Consider the following 26,635-nt stretch of genomic DNA (forward strand, 5'->3'; position numbering starts at 1 on the left):
TATGGTATGGTATGGTATGGTATGGTATGGTATGGTATGGTATGGTATGGTATGGTATGGTATGGTATGGTATGGTATGGTATGGTATGGTATGGTATGGTATGGTATGGTATGGTATGGTATGGTATGGTATGGTATGGTATGGTATGGTATGGTATGGTATGGTATGGTATGGTATGGTATGGTATGGTATGGTATGGTATGGTATGGTATGGTATAATATTGCTACCTAAGTGATATTTGTGACTTGAAAATTAATGTCATATCATTGTGATAAAGTATCGTTGCAGGATCAGATGTTGAAGGATCGTCGCAGGATCAGACAGATCGTCGCAGGATCAGATGTTGAAGAATCAGATGTTGAAGGAGCGTCGCAGGATCAGTGATGAATTAGATGTTGAAGGAGCGTCGCAGGATCAGTGGTGAATTAGATGTTGAAGGAGCGTCGCAGGATCAGTGATGAATTAGATATTGAAGGAGCGTCGCAGGATCAGTGATGAATTAGATGTTGGAGGATCGTCGCAGGATCAGTGATGAATTAGATGTTGGAGGATCGTCGCAGGATCAGTGATGAATTAGATGTTGGAGGAGCGTCGCAGGATCAGTGATGAATTAGATGTTGGAGGAGCGTCGCAGGATCAGTGATGAATTATATGTTGGAGGATCGTCGCAGGATCAGTGATGAATTAGATGTTGGAGGATCGTCGCAGGATCAGTGATGAATTAGATGTTGGAGGATCGTCGCAGGATCAGACGGTTCGTCGCAGGATCAAGTGGAAGCTGGTTGAGGTATATACTATAGGTATGCATGATTAGTGCATGCTGCATGGCATTGGATCCTCCTGGTGGTCTAACTAGTATATTCACACATCAAGTGACATTTCAATCTTTTCGACTATGCATGATAACAGGAAATTTCTCACAGCTCTTATGAGGGCATTTTTCGAGTTTTCTCAATAAAAAAATCCTAATTTTGTCACTTGTGTGAATACGTGTGAAATCCAACGACGTAGCATCTGCGTATGCATGATGGCTTTAAAGCGTTCAAAAGAAACTAACAAAATGCAATTTGTTAGAGAAATTATTGAATTCGTATTAGCCTAATTTTAGATTAATACGAAGCCGGGTAATCGCGAGTACTTATATGATTATATAAGTTCTCTGTTCAGCCTGTTATAATGCGTTTCGAAGGACCGTCCGTCAGTGGCAACAATGATTATACCTTAGCATGGAATTTTGAAGTTTGAAATGAAAAAAAAAATGAGTGCTTTGCTGTTTAGACACTAGTACTCTTTTTTTTCCCTTGTTCGTATTAATTTTTTGGTTTGCAGTTGTAAGCTTTGAAAAATCCGATTAATCCCGAACATGAAGGAAATAAACGTAATCTAATCACTTTGACTAACTTGATGACATTTGTATAAGAGGAAAAAATATACCTCCCATATTGCATTGCATGATAACTGGACTTATAGTTGGGGGTATCTCGAGGTATAATGTTTAAACTGTAGGTTTAATATTGTATAGTACTCTCTTCCCTGAAAAGCCAACCCTTTAAAGAAAACCCTTTGCATTTTGACACACTTACTATGTTGTTTAATTTCTTACACGCCCAACCGTCGAGATGCTGTTAAAGAAGAAGATAACTGTTTGGAGCAACGAAGCAAGTGAAATTTGATACATTGTTTACCAAAGGTAATTATACGTTACGAAAATTTAAAGGTAAGGGGACATTATTGATTAGCTATATTGAGTAAGTTGCATGTTCAGCCCGATTACGTTTATTTCCTTCATATTCGGTAAACCGTAATCCAGAACGTATAAAATAAAAATAAAAACAGTGCATGAGGCATGTCTTAAAAAAGGGGTAGAAGAAAAGTGTTATTGTCTACATCAGTTTGATATGAAAAAGCATGCAAGTCGTGAATACGAAGTATTTTTTTATCACAAAATTAACATTTGAATAATTCGGAAATAATTTTCGTTGCCATTGTCGGACAAAGCGCAGTTGAATGTCTAAGAGCATGATGTTTTGCGCGCTCTAAATATGCACGCGCTCCGCAGGTTAGACCACCAGAAGAATCGAATTAACGAGGATCAAGAATTGCGTGGCAATTCCTGGGACTCGGTTTGAATGAGCGGAACTGAAACGATGAATTATAGATAAAAACTGAAGTGCATGTCATTGCGAACGATTTCTAATAAAAATACCAAATTCGGACCGCCGGTCAGGTAACCTGAAATTCAGGTTACCTTTGGAGGGTTTTTCACCGGGCACTCCGGTTTCCCTCCTTTTCGTTTGGCTTTAAAAAAGAGTGTCCAGGCCTGGGGCCAAACCAAAACGTGTTGTTTGATAGTGATAAAAACGCGTTTGTGGCTTCTGGGTTCGATTCCCAGAACACTGTCGTAAAAGAATTTTAAAAAGATGGCTGTGGAATCATTACGTAATTTACGTAATAAATAGGAAATATCTGGCATTGGGATTAGCACGTAATAGGTCCTCATGGTCAGGGCCGCGGGGATAGACCACTGTCAAGGGGGAGGGCACCTCCTGCACTCCAAAAACCTGGGAACGAAGATGTGGGGGGGGGGGCATCTCCTCCTTCAAGAAAATTTTGAAATTTACCAGGCCTCCTGTTTGAAAACCACGGTTTAAAACATTGTCTTCGAAGTAATAAAAGGCAGTTGAACCTACAATCTAGACGAAACTCAGTCTTTGCACTTGCAGTCTCGGAAGTTGGAAGTCTTGCTTAGGTACGTGGTGATATTCCTGCCGATTTTTACTGCTTCATCTTGTATATTCCGGTTGAAAATGTCAAATGCAAGAGAGCGGTTACTTTAATTTAGTTTTTCCTTGCTTATTTGATTTCAGAACGAACTATGGCGCCGAAAGATGGGGAAGGAGAAACGTAAAGGCTTGCTCGCAGCGAATGTGTGTTCGTGGTAGTCCTTGGAGATAAAGATATAAGATAAAGTAGTTTTCTCTAGTTTATATCTAAGTTTATATGCGTAATTTTTTTTTCTTTTGTATTGTGCATGCTAAGCCATGCTTTATAAAAAGTATAAAGACAGGTTACAGCGGCTTCTGCGCATGTGCGAGCTTTGTTTACATTTTTTGTTTTGATCCGCAATGATTCTACAACATGAAGTATAACATATATTCGCAATGATTTATTAACAAAAAAAGAGAGGAGCGACGCTTCTTTCAAAAATATATTTGCGGAAAAAAACTATAGAAAAAACCAAAAATAAGCAAATACAACATTTTACGGAAACACTTTACAACAGTGGATGAAAAGCCGCTTTGAAATCGTAGATTAACAGCTGGAGCGGCGGCCGAAGTTGTCATACAAAGGCGCGAGTTCTAATCGGTTCGCTTTTGGTTTGTTTATATTTGGGACTTGATAGCCTTGGAAGTGTTAGTAATGTCTTTAATAATGAAATATACTGTGCGGTATCTTTCCGCCGTCGAAAACTCATTCATACCAGGGTGGTCACAATCATGGCAGGAGCAATTGAAGGAAGCTTTTCGCTTGAAGATTTCGAAGCTAATGTTTTGGAAAACGCAGCGGCTATGCCTAACCGTGACAAAATCACAGTGTGCAAATGTAGAGGGCACTGTCTTCGTGAAAAAGGACGGAATTTCTGTTCGTGCAGAAGCATCAATAGCTTGTGTTCGAGCGCGTGTCATGGCGAAGACTTTGGCTGTTGCATGAACAACCGACTTGTTCAAGAAAGCGATAGTGATGAGAGTGTAAGTAAGATTATGTCATTCTTTAAATATATGGGTGGGAGAGAGCCAAGAGGGCTGGTTTCATTGTGGAAATATTTTTCCACTTTGTTTACTTTGTGATTTGCAATTATCTAGGACTCTGAGTTCACTATAGAGGAAAGTGAGAATGAGGGCGAGCAGCAGCTGCAGATTGAAAAGAGAGGACGTGGTAGGGGAAGAGGTCGTCCAAGGGGGAGAGCAAGAGGTCAGGGAAGAGGGCAAGGTACTGCTTCACAGAGACGTGGAACGGGAGGTAGTGGAAGAGGTCGTGGTAGAGGTAGCGGGAGAGGGCGTTTGTTAGAAGAGCCAAATATTGCTGAAAATCAAGCAGATCATGAGCAGCATTTAGTGGTAAGATGAGCCTTTGTCAACACTTGATTTCATACAATTATTCTTAAAAGCCTTTGTGTAAAAACAATAAAATAATACATGCAGCACATCTTATATTTTACTCTTATGCTGATTTCAGGATCTAGTTGAGGCAATGAATATAGACAACCTGAGAAGGCTTGCTCTTGAATTGCTAAGAAGACAGCCAGCAGCATTTGCTGACATTGTTAATGGTGAGCTTGTGAGCGGAAATGAACCCCAACCACCAAACCCAGAACCTGATAATGATGCTCCAGATTGGTGCAAGTGTGGGTGCTGCATTATTATGCCCACTCAAGAAGAGAACAAATGCTGCACCCGATCAAGACGTCCTTGTATCTCAAGAACAAATCTTTTCAGTCAACTAATCCTTGATGGGAATGTTTTGGAGATCTCAATGCGATACAGAGAAGATGTTTTGGTGTTGAACAATGTCAGGAACAATGAAAACTTTCGCCATGCTGCATATAGACAGTATGTTCTATGGCAACATGGTAGATTAGGAAGAGGAAATAGGAGAGTAGTACCAAGCTGTTGTGTGGTTGCTATTCGTAACTGTTATCCTTCACCTAATGGACAGTACAGGGGATATTTGCCTGCATGTGTTTAGATAATTTAGCACTTAAAGTATAAATGGTGCCCCCAAAAAGTAGACCAAAATAAACCACAATCGATGTTTGTGGGCATAAATATGTTTTTGGTCTGATGTTATAGCAGGCCCAAAAAATATTAATGCTCAAAAACATAAAGTATATTATTATATATTATATTATATTTATACAATGCAAGTGAACATTTTTAGAATTGGGCTGAGCCAGCAAGGTAATAAAATATATAGCTGGGTAAATTTTTCATTTTAGTCTTCATACATTCACTGCTGATTTAGTTGTTGTAATTGTCCATGTGCATGATTAGCATCAACCTAAATGCTAATTTTCCAATTTCAAAGTGTTTAGTTTTTTGGGACACCCTATACATATATCATAATTTAATAAAACATTCCATTTAAGATATTATGTGTCATATTTCATTGATAATGGGCTCTTAAATTTATGGCTGTTTCGCTCTATATCAGAGCTCGTCAGCATGCCTAGGAAACACAAATGAAATAATGATAACATCAATGATTCCGACATGGACAGCCTGACCTAGGGTCTGGGGGTTTGAAATTAGAGTTTTCCTTCTCTTAGGTGAACTGCCTACCATGGCTAATGAGCTCCACCTACCCAAAGTAACTTGATTTTACACACAACCATTAAAATCTTGTTTTATGTGTGTCGACAAGTGTCTGTACTGATGGAGGAGGAACAGGGGCAATATTGGGACCAATTTGTCTAGGATCATCACTTGGAATACCAAGTCTTTTGTTTACATTCCCTTCTGATGTGATCCTCTTTATAAAAACCTTCTGCATCAGTTCAGGAATGTAACTAAATTGTTTTGGTACAAGAACACGGCACCACTGTTGTGTACGCTTACTGAACTTCCGACCGTACCTAATAAAAAAAAAACTTTACAATTCCATACAATATGAGTACCATTACACTATAAGAATGCACAGGACCTGAAAAGTTGTTCACACTTAGGATGGGAACACTAAGGCAAAAATTTCAATACCAGTACCTGTCTTTCCCATCAGCTGTAGTTGCCTCTGTGGTGGTTAAAGTCCAAGGCAGCAAGCTGGTTTCTATAAGAGTTTTATCATGATAGGAGTTTTATTAGCTGTTACCTTTGTAATAATATGTCATATACTTATGAATAGGCATGGCGCTTTGGAGCATACATCAAAATTACATTATGAAAGGACTCTAAAAATCCTGTGTGCCTAAAAAATATTTCAAACTTTGAGATGATATAACTTATCTGAAATTTTCAAATATCCAATCTCATTTGTTACCTGAAGTTAACATAATACACCAAAGTGTTTAAAAAGCGAGTGTCCAGAATGATCTTTGCCAGTGCTTTATGGGCAGAAGACTCTTTCTTAAGCCATGACTTCTTTCTCTCACTTTCATTAAGAGGATCATGTTCACATTTTCCACCATTTACACCTTCCTCCAACACCCACTCATGCTCATCAACAACATGGTGTAAAATACCAATCCACTTATCCTATTAAAAAATATAAAAAATACAACATAAAGTGACTACATATTAACACATGTATGTACAGTTTGCACGAACTAGATAAGTATTGCTGCAAAAACCAGTAGTACTTCAATGTGAATCTTACTTTGAGATTTTTTGAGTCATTAGCACATGTTTTTGAACAATACCAAAAATGGTTCCTTATTGATGGTGCCCACAAGGTCAAATCTGCATTGTCTTTAGATTTAGCAGCCTAAAGAATAAAATCAATTCTAAATAAAGAAAGTTTTTTTACTAATTGCTGGTTGATATCTTCAACACTTACAGTAGTGATTTTCTTTGCAATGCTCTTTGCTCCATGCCACACATCATTCTGATGTGTGACCTCCTTATATTTCTCTTCCCTTTCTAAAATATGCAATAATGCTTAATTAATAAACAAATGCATGTTATAAATATTCCCTTACTGTCTTTTAAAGGGTAAACACAATTAATTATATAACATTGTAATCAATCTGCAAATGAAGTTGTTAAATTATTGAAAGTCTGACAATATTGATTATAACAGGTTGAACTATTAGAGTTTCAGGAATTGCCATATTGTTATAATGTAGATACTTACGGTACTCATCAATGCAGCAATTTCAATATGACCATCAGTTACCACCTCCTTCATAACTATTGGTGATGCAAGCAGTGTGTCCATCCCTCTTTCAAACCCAATCCTTTTCATATTATTGCTCTTACCAGCAGCTTCTCTCACATCAACCACATTCATTTGCAGTATGGCACGATCATTGGTATCAGCCAAGCTGTAAGTACAATATTGTGCACTATGGCCAGGCGAGTCATTCCTTCCATCACCACTCAATATAACCTCTTTGTTCTCTCTTTCTTTCCAGCATTTCTGTCTGTGTTCTTCCCAGTAGTCATTAATGGCAGGGATGATGTACAACTTCTGATACTGATTGAATAATATTGATGAGAAATACTGCAGATTACAGAAGTTGAACATCAACCCCACCTTCGCGTAGGAATTGCCAGACAACAACAAAGCAGAAGCAAGCACGAGGTTGCCTGCTTTAATCTTGTTGCAAGAGGGTTGAGCTGCCCATCTGCCTCCAACATGACCAGACCTACACCCCCAGGATACGACCAGGCATGTTCCAACATATGTTTTCTTATAGCTCAACACACGGCCACATCCTTGTCGTTTACAAACACTCCCATGTAATGATGTTATCAAAGCTATAAGAGTGTCTGTAAACACAATACACTTTTCTTTCTTGATTGCATCTTCAGGACTGACTTCTTCCACAGTAGAGATATATCTGGTTGAGTCGTCTTATGTTGCTGCTGTTGTTGTTGTTGGGTTCCAACATCTTCTGTGGGCTCATCTCCATCATGTCCACGGATTGTCACATTGAGCAAGTCATCCAGTAATGGCACGTCAAAACCCGGGGGACATACACTACAGTAAAATGGCAGTAAGAGATATTATTGGACGAAATATTTTATGCCATATTCAGTGATAAAATGAGAGAGGGAGAGGGTGTCGAACTAATTGTTATACAACTTACTAAAGCGAACAACAAACCAGTTCTCTTCTATGTATATTATCGTCCTCCCGGTACTTGTTGCGATAGTTTAAAGATTCTGAACAACTCACTGCTGAGTAATACCGAGTCAAGTTGCATCGTACTAGTTGGTGATTTTAATCTTCCATCAATAACTTGGTCAGACAACCATTCGACTCCTGTTAACAGTGGGTGTGCGGATGGCGAGATCCTTTGTAATCTGATAGGTGATAATTTCCTGGAACAATATGTGAAAGGACCGACCCATTTCGGTGGTAATAAACTTGACCTATTGTTTTGCAACGCTACTGAAACTTTATCGGATGTATTATCTTTGTCTCCTGATGAACATAACTTTCCTACCGATCATTATACAATCGAATTTTATATTCGCATGAAGTTCAGAAGAGCCAAACCTGTACGACGTATAGTCTATGACTACGACCGAGCTAATTTTCACGAACTTCGCGATGCGTTGTCAAAGGCAGATTTAAATTTACCTTTCACGGAAAATATCGATACCTGTTGGAAGCAGTGGAAAGACTTATTTATGTCAATTATCGCAAAGTATGTACCAACGAAATATGTTAAAGATATTAACTCTCCTCCTTGGATTGACGCGGAAGTTCGCCACCTCATGCGCAAGAAATACACCGCCTTGCGTAATTACAGAAAGAACAAAACGGCGGAACGTAAGCTCAAATTACGTAGTTTATGTCAGCAAATTAAATACGCAATAAGGAGCAAACATAAAATTTATCTAAGAAAAGTCGAAGCTTCATTCAAAGAAAACCCTAAATTATTTTGGAGCTACCATAAAGCGATCCTTCATCATCACTCGGCGTTAAGTCCAATAATATCCTACAACAATCGTACAGCCAAGACGCCAAGGGAGAAAGCTGAACTTTTCAATTCGTATTTTTGCTCTGTTTTCCAACCTGCCAAAACCATTTCCCCTCTACCATCTACTTTCCCGTCGTCATCTGCCGGTCTGTTATGTGAGATAACAATCTTGGAAGAAGAAGTTACCCACCACCTTTCAAAATTAGATCCTACGAAAGCCAGTGGACCTGATGGCATTCCAGGCAGAATCTTAAAGGAATGTGCTTCTATCATCGCTCCGAGTCTGTGCACTTTTTAATCATTCTCTACAATCCGGAATTATTCCTTCTGAGTGGAAATCTGCTGATATCACCCCAATTCACAAGAAAGGTAATAAAGAACCTGTTACCAATTACCGACCCATATCTCTCCTACCTATCATTAGCAAACTCTTGGAGCGATGTGTCTGCAACCAATTTTATGAACATGTTCGTCATATGATCCACCAAGCTCAACACGGTTTTCTACATGGTCGTTCTTGTGTAACACAACTCCTTTCCACCCTACATGATATTGGAAAACTACTCGACCATAACATCCAAACGGACGTTCTCTTCCTCGACTTTGCGAAAGCCTTTGACTCTGTGGATCATGCTATTCTCCTGCAGAAACTTCAAAATTATGGAGTATCTGGAAACCTGTACAACTGGTTCACTGATTATTTACATGATCGTGCTCAACGTGTCGTTGTGGAGGGTGCTGCCTCAGAGTGGTCACCCGTTACCTCTGGTGTTCCTCAGGGAAGCATCTTAGGTCTATGCTTTTCTTGCTATTCATAAATGACTTTCCTGATGCTATACCTAAAGCTACATCAACAGGATTGTACGCTGATGATACGAAGTTATACCAAGCAATTAGAACTTGCGAGGACGGCGTGCAGTTGCAACATGCCTTGTCGCGTGCTGAGGATTGGAGTAAAGATTGTAACATGAAATTTAACACATCCAAATGTAAAGTTTTAACGATATCCCGCCGCAAAACCCCGTGTCAAATAAATTACCATCTTGGACCTGAACTAAAACACGTGGACAGTGAACTTGATCTGGGAATCACTGTAACCAGTAACCTTTTGTGGAATACTCACGTCAATAATCTTGTTAACAAGGCAAACAAAATGCTTGGACTACTAAGAAGAACATGTCCCTTGCTAACCAATCATGATATTCGACGTGCCCTATACCTATCTCTTGTCAAATCCCAACTATCATATGCTACGCAAGTCTGGGCACCAACCCTCCAAACAAGTAAATCAAATCTGGAGAAACTTGAGAGAGTTCAGAGGAGAGCTACAAGATGGATCCTGGGAACGAAGATAGGTGATATCCCCTACAAAGAACGGATGCTCTCCCTTCACCTTATACCCTTGGCGTACGATAGAGAAATAAAAGATTTGATTTTCTTCTACAAGGCGTTGTATGGATTTTATGATTTGGATGTCTCAAGTTATGTGTCATTCGTTGGTCATAGTAGAACTCGTAACTGTAATAACCCTTCGCTTCTACTAAAAGTTCCGTCATGCAGAACCAACACCTTCAAGTCCTCCTATTTCAACCGAATTGTCCCCCTTTGGAATCGTGTTTGTAAAGTAGGCTTGCCTAGTGATCTTCACAGTCTGTCTTCGTTCAAAAAATTTTTGTCGAAAACTTACTTAAATTTGCTAATCTCTAGTTTTGAGGTTGACATGACTTGCACTTGGTCATTACATCGTAGTTGTTTCTGTCACCAGGACTTGTCTGTTACGTAATTTAACAATTGCAACGTGCTTATGTGTCTAGATGTGTGTGTTTTGTGTAATACTGTAGCTGCATGCTAAATACGGGAGAGTTGCCTCGCATGGGTCTAAAGGTCCCGTTCGCACTCTTGCCGCTTGGGTATTGTTATCCAATAAAGTTGTAAAATTAAAATTAAAAATTAAATTAAATTAAATTGATATATAATGTGTATATTTATGTTTTAAATCTATAAGCATTACAGTAGGAATGTCACAAAGATTATTATTGAGGTTTTGCATCATCACTTACTCAAGAGAATCGTCCGACAAAACCTGGTCTGCCTGGATAGTGTGTTCACCAAAATTGTCATTATCATCATCACTTTCATCATCAGAACTATCATCTTTGGCTGTCAATGTTCGACTGTCAGAAATCACACTCTGACCCGACCTGAGATATAAACACATATTGCGTATTTAAAAAGTAATACTCTCTGCGCGAAACTTTGCATGTATGGGTTTCAAATTATAAACTCAGTAATCACAATAAGTTTCCAATTACCTGATAGAATATGATGTTCTAACATCCGACAAAGCAGACAATGGACGCGGATTTGAGCGCGCGCTTGGCGTTGAGGTTTTAACTATAAAATATTTCATACGAATGTTTTATGCGAATATTTTAAAAAATAATAAATGTTTACGTTTTTGGAGCAGCACTTTAAAACATATGTTCTTACTGGGAGAAGAAAAATATTTGGAAGGTGTACTTGGCGGCATATCCCTTGATTCCATTACCGTTTCGGTTTGCGTCTCTGCATTGCTAAAGTGAGTTCAACACATACATAAAAAGCATTATGAAGTAAAGAAATAACACACAGAAGAGGTCAGAGGTTTTATTATTTTATACTTACCAAACTATACGATTCATCGCAAGATAGCTGTCAAGAAGCATATCCGCCACATCCTTGTCTGTTCTCAATTTATGCTGCTCCTTAAACGCTCTCCATCGAGGGAAAGAACCCAACAAATACACTTTAGAGGCGTCTCTACTAGCATAATATTCTTTTCTACTCGACGACATGACTCAGTGCTCTTGAAAGATTGAGAATTTCTTTCTTAAATTGTCGGCTGGTCATGGTTTTTAGACTGAACAATCCGGGGGATTATCAACTTCACGTGGAGTCCCCAGGCTGGCGCACGCGCAGAAGCCGTGTCTTTAAAACAGGCAAAAAAATAAGAAATTTCAACCGCTCTTCACCGCAATTTCGGCTCTCTTCACCGCAATTTCCACCGCTCTTCACCGCAATTTCCACCGCTCTTCACCGCAATTTCCACCGCTCTTCACCGCAATTTCCACGGCTCTTCACCGCAATTTCCACCGCTCTTCACCGCAATTTCCTTTCGCTTCTACGCATGTGCGAGCTTTGTTTATATTTTTCGTTTTAGTGTGAATCCATTTCATTTGCGCAACATGAAGTATTCAAAAAATAAATTAAAATGGCGGACGCATCAAGAGTGAAGAGTGGAGCTTTATAAAACCATTCAACAATTGTCTTTTAAAAGAAAACCAAATAAATATTTTGAAAAACAACTACTGGAAGATATCTCCTGTAAGTTTGTCGATTTTATCTAAGTTTGAGATACTGTGTATAATTATTTTTACAGTGATCGGTTGGATGATTATTAAATTTGGATAAAAGATTATACTCAGATAATGATTTTGTTTATAAAATACCTTCGTACTCTGTTCTAATATTGCAGGATTCAGATTTATGAGCAAGATAATCATGCTTCCATGGTCAAAGTAGCTCTTCTGAGTGTGTTTCATCATCGACATCAATGCCATGTGGGTCAACATCACTGAATGAAACTGCTTCAATACGAAAGCTTACAAGTGAAGATATAGATAGGAGAGTATAACATCCCAACCTATACATTGTAGTTAAAATATAATAACAATATCAACCTCAAATTCAACTAATATTTTGTATGCAATCAAGCAAACTTTGGAAATGCTGGTTGTTAATTTTACTGCAATTATTACACAAGATATGATTACACTCCTTTATCATTACCCAATGCTGTCAGAATTGTTATCACATGTGAATGCAATATAATTTTTGTACACAATCATTATTTAATTATTGTTTTCAGCATAAATTATGCCTTATAAGGCCTTCTCCAGACAATATTTATTGCAAGCTATATGATATTTGCTCCAATATTTGGCTATATTTGTGAAAGATACAGTTGCAAGCTCATTATGATCTATTGCCTCGTTATCTGGTCCTTAACAACATTTCTTAGCACACTACTTAATAAACACCTATGTAAGCTTTTACTGATTTCATACAGTGAGTTAGAAGTCAGATATGTTAAAAACAGAAGGAAAATGGTAGGTTAATGAATAGTTTGGTATGTTCTTGGTTCAAAAGTATCTTCTGCATTTAGTGGTGGCAATAATTTTATAATAGAGAAAACACAGGGTATGAAAACATGTGAAATAAACATGTTATTATTTGATGTGTTTCAGGTAACTCCAATCTTGGGTGTGCTTCTTATCATCTTGGGCTTTATATCTGTTGTTTGAACCTGTCTAGGGGCAAATTGAAAAGAGTCAGGGTGATATTGTTGCAGACAAGGATGTTATCATTCGTCGTTCATGGTTGAATGATGCGAAACATATGTTACGCTGGTAGGTGATTTTTAACAACAGATGTTGCTTACTGCAGGATGAACTGTTTAGAACTGACAGAATTATCCAGTGTAAATATAGTTAGTTTGTGTAGGTTTCCTGCTGCAGTAACACTGAATCAATAAGAGATGATCCAGTATGCCATTCCTTGTTATGCCCTTGATCCTAGCTTCAAAATATATTGTTCTTTCTTATGTAAGTTAAACATGTATACTGAAATTAAAAATCTATTTAATATTTCTGTAAAGACATTTCTATCATATAAGTGTTAGCAATTGTCTTGTTTCTTTGTAGATACAGACAGAGCCACAGCATCCGCAGTCCTTATATTGTGGGTTTGGTATGTAATATACAATTTCTTTTACCTTAAGCTATGAATCACCGACACGCCCACTTAATCTAATTATGATTTCACTTCCGGTGGGCGGGGCTTATTTCGCTACTTCCTTACGCTTTGACTTTTGACTCCCAGTTTCTCAATGGGCGTGGTCAGACACGCTCCCTTAATCAAATTATGATTTCACTTCCGGTGGGCGGGGCTTATTTCGCTACTTCCTTACACTTTGACTTTTGACTTCCGGTTTTTCGATGGGCGTGGTCAGACACGCCAACTTATTCTAATTATGACGTCACTTCCGGTCTGAGGGGCTTATTTCGCTACTTCCTTACGCTTTGACTTTTGACTTCCGGTTTTTCGATGGGCGTGGTCATACACGCCCACTTAATCTAATTATGATGTCACTTTTGGTGGGCGGGGCTTATTTTGCTACTTCCTTACGCTTTAACTTTTGACTCCCGGTTTTTCGATGGGCGTGGTCAGACACGCATACTTAATCTAATTATGACGTCACTTTCGGTCAGTGAAGCTTATTTCGGTACTTCCTTACGCTTTGACTTTTGACTTCCGGTTTTTCGATGGGCGTGGTCAGACACGCCCACTTAATCCAATTATGACGTCACTTCCAATTGACGGGGCTTATTTCGCTACTTCCTTACGCTTTGACTTTTGACTTCCGGTTTTTCTATGGGCGTGGTCTGACACGCCCACTTAATCTAATTATGAGGTCACTTCTGGTGGGCGTGGCTTATTTCGCTACTTCCTTACGCTTTGACTTTTGACTTCCGGTTTTTCGATGAGCGTGGTCAGACACGCCCATTTATTCTAATTATGACGTCACTTCCGGTAGGCGGGGCTTATTTTGCTACCTACTTGTGCTTTGACTTTTGACTTCCGGTTTTTATATGGGCGTGGTCGGCAGTAAGGTCACAGTCCTCAGAATGTGCATTCTAATTGGTTGACCCGTAGCCAATAAAAATCGTTCCCATGTAAACGTCATAGGTGCTCTCTGTATCAATTTATTATTATTCTACACTCGCTTGCTGGGCTGGCTACATCGAATCATTTGTTATTTCCTATAATAGTGTTTTTCGCTTCTACGTTTGCTCGCTGGCTTCATCGGTTCTTTCTTATAAAAAGTTCTTTGAGGGACAACTTCGGGTTATATATTATTTATGGCATCTTCCGGCCTTTCTGATGTCGCGGCGGAAGAAGGGGGAGCAGATACGACAAAAGCCAAGGTGAAATATTAATTTTTCTGCTTGTATTAATATTCTGCTTGTAGTAAGTTTTATAATATTTCAAATTATCTTTATTTTTCAATGTTATGAACTCAACTACATTAGAATTGACAGATATAGTTGGATGAACACAAAAAAATTTAAAAATACGACAATTCAGACGCTTTTCACGTGCCATTTATTTTGCGTTGATTTGCATCGGGCAGGAGTATTTTGTCAATGCCTATCTAATATATCAGGCCAAACTCTGCCTGTTGGGACAAGGCATTGGTAGGTGCCTAAATGTGCATTTTTTTACAATTAGCTAACCTCAGGATGGTCCAAGCATGGCAAAGGTTCCTGTCCAAATTGTGGTTTGCAATATAGTTGCCGTTACAAGCCACCAAGTTGTTCAGGATGCAAATTTTGAGCTTGGAGGATCATATGTCCCTAAAAAAAGCCTCGTCCATTGGTGCCTAAGTGTACCTTGGTGGTGCAGCCATCAGACGGGTTATCAATCTACTCGGTTAATACCAGTACCTATGATGATCGATGTATTGTGGTTCGTGAAGAGGCTTCATCTATGTGTCAGCATCACCTGTGTAAACAGAATAGAGCCATTCATATTAACAGCCAAAAAGTGGCAAGCTTTAGTTGTCAGCATTTGGAATCCACCAGAGATTGTACAACTCCTCTTCAGACATTCAATGGGATATCAGATGAGGTCATTTCCAGTTATCTCTGTGATGATGAAACAAAAAAAACCCTGGCAGAAGTGGCAAATGCATCAAAGGCACAGTCATTTCCAGTTGTGGTGCATGTTTCTCCAACTATGTGTTGCATCTTTGGAATGGCAACCACAAACAACACTGTTGGATATTGCCATGTCAAGGTAACGGAAAAGGAAATTAAATGCTGTTCCAAAGACTGCAAAGGTATGTTGAAGAGCAAGCAGCAAAAGTCCCGAAAAGTTTGCACCCACATTCATCTTTTATTGGCTGTTGGCATTTTTACACACAACGAATGTGTGTCAGCAGATCTTCGCCCACCAATAGTGACAGACAATTCCTTGACAACAATTGACAGAAGTGGGAGCAAGTCTCGCAAGGCAACCATGGGACTTTAAATGAAGTTAAAGTTGCCATATGTCATTCCAAAACCCATTATTCAGGCAGCAGGTAAAATGGATTTTTCCGTGTGGCCAGAGCAGTTTGAACCAGACCAAACTTTGTGTGATTTGTGTAAAAGTCCTCTTGGTCAGTCCAAGCCACACCCAAATCAACGTGGGCGATCAATCATAATGACCAATGGATGTCCATTCAAAACAGTCAAAATGCTAGTCAAAGATTGCTCATGTTGCTTTGCTATGCACCAAGTGTTTCTCTACACATTAGGTAAGTATATACAGTTCAATATTTTTTGTAGTATAGTAATTCTATGTTGACAGGTGAGTTTCTATTTCACAGTGTACATGTTGGCTCAGGGACAAAGGTTAATTTGATTCAATTTTATTGCCTTTTAGGTCTGTTTAATATTAGTGACAAGGTTCTGGTGGCACTTGAAATTCTATTAGAGTTCCGAGAATTGTTCAAAAGAGGAGTGCCAATTTCTGTAGCCATGAAAAGTAAATTAGCCTTGATGGTCCAGAAAGTTGAGGTAATTTCAAGATGATTGTGTATGTACTATGCAATAGTATGCTGTACAACTGCCTAGAATCTGTCAGTGTCAGATTAGTCTTAGTATTTACAATAGGACTAGTCTAATAAAATTGGCAAATCGTCTGGTATAAGAATTTGTTAAGGCCCTGTTAAACGATGCAATTTTTCTTGAAACTTGCAACTCCACTCTTGACTGATGTAACATTGGCAAAGTGTGACTTCACAAATTAAAATCTCTCAAGAGTAGCATTGCATTGCAAGTTGCAAAAAAATTGCACTGTGTAACAGGACCTTTAGTCTTGCTCTAAATATTAACAAAGTATCCTGTTGTATTTGTTAAGGAATCGCCAACAGAAAATGAGTTGGAAAGTATTGCTACACATTTATACAATGGGTTTTATTGCTTTGAGGCAATAACTGAATGCAATATGGATTCAGGTGTTTGTGGAATTTGTAGTACTGTTGGTGAAGTGTATTTTGGGGATGGGAATGAAAAAAATTGCTGCAGCATTAGCGAGGTAAAGCATTCATGGACCAGAATGGCCACATGAGAATTTTAGTAACATTTTGGTCTTTAGTAGTGTTCAATTATTAAAATGTCCTTGCTGGTCTTTAGCCTGTTCTCAGATCCCTTTGATTTGCCAGAGCTTCTTACACAAAATATTTGCATTTTCATTGTAGATTGATTACTCACCACTACAAGATATAGATTGTGAGGAAGATGATCCTATTTCCCTTGAGATGTTCTTGGAGAAATTAAAATACAATTTGGTGGAAAAAACAACCTACACACGATCGGAAAAGGCCACTATCCACTTTTCCACCATTCCACCAGTCATAGCCCCATCATTGAGAGGTACAAAATTGTTCAACACTGAAGGGGAAAAAAAAGTGCTTTTCTCAAGCAATATGGCAAACCTAATGAAGGTTTGTAGCATTACTCATAGTACAATTTAGCCATTCAATTAAAATAATATATGCTATATAATACAGCTTGATTGTGACCATGAATGGTTATTTGGACCAGAATTGATTTTTTAAGTGAATTTAATTATGCATCTGTTGCACAGGTGATCCAGCTCTTTTGCATCATTGGATATCCACTCAAGTAATTGACATGAACACAATTGAGCAATGCAGTGTCGAGAAGCTGAAAGAACTTTGTCATTTGTGTAATATAGCAATTTCAGGCAAATCAAAGATATTTACTGTAATTTACGATTGTGACTTGGTATTAATTTGACTGCAACTTGCTCTTAATTCAGAACTGCATGACACAAAGTTCAGAAGTTCTAGCCGGTAAGAGAACTTAGGGGGAAAACAAATGTAAATAAACTGATCAATGATGATAATGTATTTTCCTTTAATGCTGGTATCATGCATGAATAAAAAGGACTTAGACTGGAATTACACTGGTCCAATATGAATTCGGGGACACGCAAGTTTCCCGTCCGAAAGTTGAACGACCTCTTGTATAATTAAATTTTTCATAATTAGCATCTATTAATTATTAACAAGTGTTAGACCAATCACAAAAGACTTTCTGAGCACTGCGAGCTGACTCGTGGTCGGACACGCCCACTTAATCTAATCATGACGTCACATCCGGTTGGCGGGGCTTATTTCACTACCTCCTTACGCTTTGACTTTCAACTTCTGATTTTTTGTGGGCGTGGTCGGAAACGCCCACTGAATCTAACTATGACGTCACTTCTGGTAGGCAGGGCTTATTTCGCTACTTCCTTACGCTTTAACTTTCAACTTCCGATTTTTTTTGGGCATAGTCAGACACGCCCACTTGATCTAATTATGACTTCACTTTTGGTGGGCGGAGCTTATTTCTCTACTTCCTTACGCTTTGACTTTCACCTTCCGATTTTTTGTTGGCTTGGTTAGACACGCCCACTGAATCTAATTATGACATCACTTCTGGTAGTCAGGTTTATTTCGCTGCTTCCTTACGCTTTGACTTTCAACTTCCGATTGTTGTGGCCGTGATCAGACACGCCCACTGAATCTAATTATGACGTCACTTCCAGTAGGCGGGGCTTATTTCACTACTTTTTACGCTTTTCAGTTTTTTTCTCCACATTCAGATTCATAATCACTTTTTTCCTGAGATTCATTCTTGGAAGGATTGACTTTTTTCTCGAGATTCATTTTGGATTCAGTTTTTTTCTCCACATTCAGATTCAGAATCACTTTTTTCTCGAGATTCATTCTCGGAAGGATTCAATTTTTTCTCGAGATTCATTTTTGGTTTCACTTTTTTCTCCAGATTCATTTTCAAATTCAAATTTTTTCTCGAGATTCATTCTCGGAAGGATTCACTTTTTTCTCGAGATTCATTTTTGGATTCACTTTTTTTCTCCACATTCGGATTCGGAATCACTTTTTTCTCAAGATTCATTCTCGGAAGGATTCACTTTTTTCTCGAGATTCATTTTTGGATTCAGTTATTTTCTCCACATTCGGATTCGAAATCACTTTTTTCTCCAGATTCATTCTCAGAAGGATTCACTTTTTTCTCGAGATTTATTTTGGATTCAGTTATTTTCTCCACATTCGGATTCGAAATCACTTTTTTCTCAAGATTCATTCTCGGAAGGATTCACTTTTTTCTCGAGATTCATTTTGGATTCAGTTATTTTCTCCACATTCGGATTCGAAATCACTTTTTTCTCAAGATTCATTCTCGGAAGGATTCACTTTTTTCTCGAGATTCATTTTGGATTCAGTTATTTTCTCCACATTCGGATTCGAAATCACTTTTTTCTCGAGATTCATTCTCGGAAGGATTCACTTTTTTCTCGAGATTCATTTTCGGTTTCACTTTTTTCTCCACATTCGGATTCGAAATAACTTTTTTCTCAAGATTCATTCTCGGAAGGATTCACTTTTTTCTCGAGATTCATTTTGGATTCAGTTATTTTCTCCACATTCGGATTCGAAATCACTTTTTTCTCAAGATTCATTCTCGGAAGGATTCACTTTTTTCTCGAGATTCATTTGGATTCAGTTATTTTCTCCACATTCGGATTCGAAATAACTTTTTTCTCAAGATTCATTCTCGGAAGGATTCACTTTTTTCTCGAGATTCATTCTCGGAAGGATTCACTTTTTTCTCGAGATTCATTTTTGGATTCAGTTTTTTTCTCCACATTTGGATTCGGAATCACTTTTTTCCCGAGATTCATTCTCGGAACGATTCAATTTTTTCTCGAGATTCATTTTTGGTTTCACTTTTTTCTCTAGATTCATTTTCAAATTCAAATTTTTTCTCGAGATTCATTCTCGAAAGGATTCACTTTTTTCTCGAGATTCATTTTGGATTCAGTTATTTTCTCCACATTCGGATTCGAAATCACTTTTTTCTTGAGATTCATTCTCGGAAGGATTCACTTTTTTCTCGAGATTCATTTTGGATTCAGTTTTTTTCTCCACATTCGGATTCGGAATCACTTTTTTCTCGAGATTCATTCTCGGAAGGATTCACTTTTTTCTCGAGATTCATTTTGGATTCACTTTTTTCTGCACATTCGGATTCGGAATCACTTTTTCCCGAGATTCATTCTCATAAGGATTCATTTTTTCTCAAGATTCATTTTCGGATTCTTTTTTCTGCAGACTTCATTTTCGGAATCACTTTTTCCGAGTTTCATTCTCGGAAGGATTCACTTTTTTCTCAAGATTCATTTTGGATTCAGTTTTTTTCTCCACATTCGGATTCGGAATCACTTTTTTCTCGAGATTCATTCTCGGAAGGATTCACTTTTTTCTCGAGATTCATTTTTGGATTCAGTTTTTTCTCCACATTCGGATTCGGAATCACTTTTTCCCGAGATTCCTCGGAGGATTCACTTTTTCTCGAGACAGGATTCACTTTTTTTCTCCACATTCGGATTCGGAATCACTTTTATCCCGAGATTCATTCTCGAAGGATTCACTTTTTTCTCAAGATTCATTTTGGATTCAGTTATTTTCTCCACATTGGGATTTGGAATCACTCGGAAGGATTCACTTTTTTCTCGAGATTCATTTTTGGATTCAGTTTTTTCTCCACATTCGGATTCGGAATCACTTTTTTCCCGAGATTCATTCTCGGAAGGATTCACTTTTTTCTCGAGATTCATTTTTGGATTCACTTTTTTTCTCAACATTCGGATTCGGAATCACTTTTATCTCGAGATTCATTCTCGGAAGGATTCAATTTTTTCTCGAGATTCATTTTCGGTTTCACTTTTTTCTCCAGATTCATTTTCAAATTCAAATTTTTTCTCAAGATTCGTTCTCGGAAGGATTCACTTTTTTCTCGAGATTCATTTTTGGATTCACTTTTTTTCTCCACATTCGGATTCGGAATCACTTTTATCCCGAGATTCATTCTCGGAAGGATTCACTTTTTTCTCGAGATTCATTTTGGATTCAGTTATTTTCTCCACATTCAGATTCGGAATCACTTTTTTCTTGAGATTCATTTTTGGATTAACTTTTTTTCTCCACATTCGGATTCGGAATCACTTTTTTCCCAAGATTCATTCTCGGAAGGATTCAATTTTCTCTCGAGATTCATTTTCGGTTTCACTTTTTTCTTCAGATTCATTTTCGGAATCACTTTTATCCCGAGATTCATTCTCGGAAGGATTCACTTTTTTCTCGAGATTCATTTTGGATTCAGTTATTTTCTCCACATTCGGATTCGGAATCACTTTTTTCTCGAGATTCATTCTCGGAAGGATTCACTTTTTTCTCGAGATTCATTTTTGGATTCAGTTTTTTCTCCACATTCGGATTCGGAATCACTTTTATCCCGAGATTCATTCTCGGAAGGATTCACTTTTTTCTCGAGATTCATTTTGGATTGAGTTATTTTCTCCACATTCGGATTCGGAATCACTTTTTTCTCGAGATTCATTCTCGGAAGGATTCAATTTTTTCTCGAGATTCATTTTCGGTTTCACTTTTTTCTCCAGATTCATTTTCAAATTCAAATTTTTTCTCAAGATTCATTCTCAGAAGGATTCACTTTTTTCTCGAGATTCATTTTGGATTCAGTTATTTTCTCCACATTCAGATTAAGAATCACTTTTTTCTCGAGATTCATTTTTGGATTCACTTTTTTTCTCCAATTCGGATTCGGAATCACTTTTTTTCCCGAGATTCATTCTCAGAAGGATTCAATTTTTCTCGAGATTCATTTTCGGTTTCACTTTTTTCTCCAGATTCATTTTCAAATTCAAATTTTTTCTCGAGATTCATTCTCGGAAGGATTCACTTTTTTCTCGAGATTCATTTTTGGATTCACTTTTTTTCCCATTCGGATTCGGAATCACTTTTATCCCGAGATTCATTCTCGGAAGGATTCACTTTTTTCTCGAGATTCATTTTGGATTCAGTTATTTTCTCCACATTGGGATTTGGAATCACTCGGAAGGATTCACTTTTTTCTCGAGATTCATTTTTGGATTCAGTTTTTTCTCCACATTCGGATTCGGAATCACTTTTTTCCCGAGATTCATTCTCGGAAGGATTCACTTTTTTCTCGAGATTCATTTTTGGATTCACTTTTTTTCTAAACATTCGGATTCGGAATCACTTTTATCGCGAGATTCATTCTCGGAAGGATTCAATTTTTTCTCGAGATTCATTTTCGGTTTCACTTTTTTCTCCAGATTCATTTTCAAATTCAAATTTTTTCTCAAGATTCGTTCTCGGAAGGATTCACTTTTTTCTCGAGATTCATTTTTGGATTCACTTTTTTTCTCCACATTCGGATTCGGAATCACTTTTATCCCGAGATTCATTCTCGGAAGGATTCACTTTTTTCTCGAGATTCATTTTGGATTCAGTTATTTTCTCCACATTCAGATCCGGAATCACTTTTTTCTTGAGATTCATTTTTGGATTAACTTTTTTTCTCCACATTCGGATTCGGAATCACTTTTTTCCCAAGATTCATTCTTGGAAGGATTCAATTTTCTCTCGAGATTCATTTTCGGTTTCACTTTTTTCTTCAGATTCATTTTCGGAATCACTTTTATCCCGAGATTCATTCTCGGAAGGATTCACTTTTTTCTCGAGATTCATTTTGGATTCAGTTATTTTCTCCACATTCGGATTCAGAATCACTTTTTTCTCGAGATTCATTCTCGGAAGGATTCACTTTTTTCTCGAGATTCATTTTTGGATTCAGTTTTTTCTCCACATTCGGATTCGGAATCACTTTTATCCCGAGATTCATTCTCGGAAGGATTCACTTTTTTCTCGAGATTCATTTTGGATTGAGTTATTTTCTCCACATTCGGATTCGGAATCACTTTTTTCTCGAGATTCATTCTCGGAAGGATTCAATTTTTTCTCGAGATTAATTTTCGGTTTCACTTTTTTCTCCAGATTCATTTTCAATTCAAATTTTTTCTCAAGATTCATTCTCGGAAGGATTCACTTTTTTCTCGAGATTCATTTTGGATTCAGTTATTTTCTCCACATTCAGATTAAGAATCACTTTTTTCTCGAGATTCATTTTTGGATTCACTTTTTTTCTCCAATTCGGATTCGGAATCACTTTTTTCCCGAGATTCATTCTCAGAAGGATTCAATTTTTCTCGAGATTCATTTTCGGTTTCACTTTTTTCTCCAGATTCATTTTCAAATTCAAATTTTTTCTCGAGATTCATTCTCGGAAGGATTCACTTTTTTCTCGAGATTCATTTTTGGATTCACTTTTTTTCTCCACATTCGGATTCGGAATCACTTTTATCCCGAGATTCATTCTCGGAAGGATTCACTTTTTTCTCGAGATTCATTTTGGATTCAGTTATTTTCTCCACATTGGGATTTGGAATCACTCGGAAGGATTCACTTTTTTCTCGAGATTCATTTTGGATTCAGTTTTTTCTCCACATTCGGATTCGGAATCACTTTTTTCCCGAGATTCATTCTCGGAAGGATTCACTTTTTTCTCGAGATTCATTTTTGGATTCACTTTTTTTCTCAACATTCGGATTCGGAATCACTTTTATCGCGAGATTCATTCTCGGAAGGATTCAATTTTTTCTCGAGATTCATTTTCGGTTTCACTTTTTTCTCCAGATTCATTTTCAAATTCAAATTTTTTCTCAAGATTCGTTCTCGGAAGGATTCACTTTTTTCTCGAGATTCACTTTTGGATTCACTTTTTTTCTCCACATTCGGATTCGGAATCACTTTTATCCCGAGATTCATTCTCGGAAGGATCCACTTTTTTCTCGAGATTCATTTTGGATTCAGTTATTTTCTCCACATTCAGATTCGGAATCACTTTTTTCTTGAGATTCATTTTTGGATTAACTTTTTTTCTCCACATTCGGATTCGGAATCACTTTTTTCCCAAGATTCATTCTTGGAAGGATTCAATTTTCTCTCGAGATTCATTTTCGGTTTCACTTTTTTCTTCAGATTCATTTTCGGAATCACTTTTATCCCGAGATTCATTCTCGGAAGGATTCACTTTTTTCTCGAGATTCATTTTGGATTCAGTTATTTTCTCCACATTCGGATTCAGAATCACTTTTTTCTCGAGATTCATTCTCGGAAGGATTCACTTTTTTCTCGAGATTCATTTTTGGATTCAGTTTTTTCTCCACATTCGGATTCGGAATCACTTTTATCCCGAGATTCATTCTCGGAAGGAATCACTTTTTTCTCGAGATTCATTTTGGATTGAGTTATTTTCTCCACATTCGGATTTGGAATCACTTTTTTCTCGAGATTCATTCTCGGAAGGATTCAATTTTTTCTCGAGATTCATTTTCGGTTTCACTTTTTTCTCCAGATTCATTTTCAAATTCAAATTTTTTCTCAAGATTCATTCTCGGAAGGATTCACTTTTTTCTCGAGATTCATTTTGGATTCAGTTATTTCTCCACATTCAGATTAAGAATCACTTTTTTCTCGAGATTCATTTTTGGATTCACTTTTTTTCTCCAATTCGGATTCGGAATCACTTTTTTTCCCGAGATTCATTCTCAGAAGGATTCAATTTTTTCGAGATTCATTTTCGGTTTCACTTTTTTCCAGATTCATTTTCAAATTCAAATTTTTTCTCGAGATTCATTCTCGGAAGGATTCACTTTTTTCTCGAGATTCATTTTTGGATTCACTTTTTTTCTCCACATTCGGATTCGGAATCACTTTTATCCCGAGATTCATTCTCGGAAGGATTCACTTTTTTCTCGAGATTCATTTTGGATTCAGTTATTTTCTCCACATTGGGATTTGGAATCACTCGGAAGGATTCACTTTTTTCTCGAGATTCATTTTTGGATTCAGTTTTTTCTCCACATTCGGATTCGGAATCACTTTTTTCCCGAGATTCATTCTCGGAAGGATTCACTTTTTTCTCGAGATTCATTTTTGGATTCACTTTTTTTCTCAACATTCGGATTCGGAATCACTTTTATCGCGAGATTCATTCTCGGAAGGATTCAATTTTTTCTCGAGATTCATTTTCGGTTTCACTTTTTTCTCCAGATTCATTTTCAAATTCGAATTTTTCTCAAGATTCGTTCTCGGAAGGATTCACTTTTTTCTCGAGATTCACTTTTGGATTCACTTTTTTTCTCCACATTCGGATTCGGAATCACTTTTATCCCGAGATTCATTCTCGGAAGGATTCACTTTTTTCTCGAGATTCATTTTGGATTCAGTTATTTTCTCCAGATTCAGATTCGGAATCACTTTTTTCTTGAGATTCATTTTTGGATTAACTTTTTTTCTCCACATTCGGATTCGGAATCACTTTTTTCCCAAGATTCATTCTTGGAAGGATTCAATTTTCTCTCGAGATTCATTTTCGGTTTCACTTTTTTCTTCAGATTCATTTTCGGAATCACTTTTATCCCGAGATTCATTCTCGGAAGGATTCACTTTTTTCTCGAGATTCATTTTGGATTCAGTTATTTTCTCCACATTCGGATTCAGAATCACTTTTTTCTCGAGATTCATTCTCGGAAGGATTCACTTTTTTCTCGAGATTCATTTTTGGATTCAGTTTTTTCTCCACATTCGGATTCGGAATCACTTTTATCCCGAGATTCATTCTCGGAAGGATTCACTTTTTTCTCGAGATTCATTTTGGATTGAGTTATTTTCTCCACATTCGGATTCGGAATCACTTTTTTCTCGAGATTCATTCTCGGAAGGATTCAATTTTTTCTCGAGATTCATTTTCGGTTTCACTTTTTTCTCCAGATTCATTTTCAAATTCAAATTTTTTCTCAAGATTCATTCTCGGAAGGATTCACTTTTTTCTCGAGATTCATTTTGGATTCAGTTATTTTCTCCACATTCAGATTAAGAATCACTTTTTTCTCGAGATTCATTTTTGGATTCACTTTTTTTCTCCAATTCGGATTCGGAATCACTTTTTTTCCCGAGATTCATTCTCAGAAGGATTCAATTTTTCTCGAGATTCATTTTCGGTTTCACTTTTTTCTCCAGATTCATTTTCAAATTCAAATTTTTTCTCAAGATTCATTCTCGGAAGGATTCACTTTTTTCTCGAGATTCATTTTGGATTCAGTTATTTTCTCCACATTCAGATTAAGAATCACTTTTTTCTCGAGATTCATTTTTGGATTCACTTTTTTTCTCCAATTCGGATTCGGAATCACTTTTTTTCCCGAGATTCATTCTCAGAAGGATTCAATTTTTCTCGAGATTCATTTTCGGTTTCACTTTTTTCTCCAGATTCATTTTCAAATTCAAATTTTTTCTCGAGATTCATTCTCGGAAGGATTCACTTTTTTCTCGAGATTCATTTTTGGATTCACTTTTTTTCTCCACATTCGGATTCGGAATCACTTTTATCCCGAGATTCATTCTCGGAAGGATTCACTTTTTTCTCGAGATTCATTTTGGATTCAGTTATTTTCTCCACATTCAGATTCGGAATCACTTTTTTCTTGAGATTCATTTTTGGATTCACTTTTTTTCTCCACATTCGGATTCGGAATCACTTTTTTCCCGAGATTCATTCTCGGAAGGATTCAATTTTTTCTCGAGATTCATTTTCGGTTTCACTTTTTTCTTCAGATTCATTTTCGGAATCACTTTTATCCCGAGATTCATTCTCGGAAGGATTCACTTTTTTCTCGAGATTCATTTTGGATTCAGTTATTTTCTCCACATTCGGATTCGGAATCACTTTTTTCTCGAGATTCATTCTCGGAAGGATTCACTTTTTTCTCGAGATTCATTTTTGGATTCAGTTTTTTCTCCACATTCATATTCGGAATCACTTTTATCCCGAGATTCATTCTCGGAAGGATTCACTTTTTTCTCGAG

At 37.3% G+C, this 26,635-nt stretch overlaps 3 protein-coding genes across 8 annotated transcripts; 2 read left to right on the plus strand and 1 right to left on the minus strand.

Annotated features, from left to right (window-relative positions):
* The first annotated feature begins 2,892 nt into the window (after positions 1 to 2,892).
* LOC114523211 (HMG domain-containing protein 3-like) lies at positions 2,893 to 17,676 on the plus strand. 6 transcript variants are annotated; one of them, XM_028544071.1, is made up of 10 exons: positions 2,893 to 2,971; positions 11,846 to 12,009; positions 12,161 to 13,094; positions 13,389 to 13,434; positions 14,517 to 14,672; positions 14,977 to 16,045; positions 16,174 to 16,307; positions 16,651 to 16,827; positions 16,991 to 17,236; positions 17,380 to 17,676. In XM_028544071.1, the coding sequence occupies exons 6-10, from the start codon at positions 15,778 to 15,780 to the stop codon at positions 17,419 to 17,421; spliced, it is 867 nt and encodes a 288-aa protein (XP_028399872.1). In that variant the 5' UTR covers positions 2,893 to 2,971; positions 11,846 to 12,009; positions 12,161 to 13,094; positions 13,389 to 13,434; positions 14,517 to 14,672; positions 14,977 to 15,777; the 3' UTR covers positions 17,422 to 17,676. The 6 variants fall into 6 exon arrangements, 5 of the variants coding, with proteins under 5 accessions (XP_028399872.1, XP_028399877.1, XP_028399874.1 ...); XM_028544076.1 differs by having other exon boundaries at positions 16,720 to 16,827; XM_028544073.1 differs by having other exon boundaries at positions 13,395 to 13,434.
* On the plus strand, positions 2,965 to 4,921 carry LOC114523209. The gene is made up of 3 exons (XM_028544068.1): positions 2,965 to 3,751; positions 3,866 to 4,120; positions 4,239 to 4,921. The coding sequence occupies exons 1-3, from the start codon at positions 3,500 to 3,502 to the stop codon at positions 4,746 to 4,748; spliced, it is 1,017 nt and encodes a 338-aa protein (XP_028399869.1). The 5' UTR covers positions 2,965 to 3,499; the 3' UTR covers positions 4,749 to 4,921.
* On the minus strand, positions 7,292 to 11,684 carry LOC114523212. Its single transcript, XM_028544077.1, has 5 exons — positions 11,311 to 11,684; positions 11,137 to 11,219; positions 10,959 to 11,040; positions 10,707 to 10,847; positions 7,292 to 7,697 (listed from the first exon to the last, which is right to left on the minus strand). The coding sequence occupies exons 1-5, from the start codon at positions 11,478 to 11,480 to the stop codon at positions 7,475 to 7,477; spliced, it is 699 nt and encodes a 232-aa protein (XP_028399878.1). The 5' UTR covers positions 11,481 to 11,684; the 3' UTR covers positions 7,292 to 7,474.
* Positions 17,677 to 26,635: the final 8,959 nt, after the last annotated feature.

Source organism: Dendronephthya gigantea, unplaced genomic scaffold (genome assembly GCF_004324835.1).
Source record: "Dendronephthya gigantea isolate DGI-Jeju-01 unplaced genomic scaffold, DenGig_1.0 000026F, whole genome shotgun sequence".
Lineage (NCBI taxonomy): Eukaryota > Metazoa > Cnidaria > Anthozoa > Malacalcyonacea > Nephtheidae > Dendronephthya > Dendronephthya gigantea.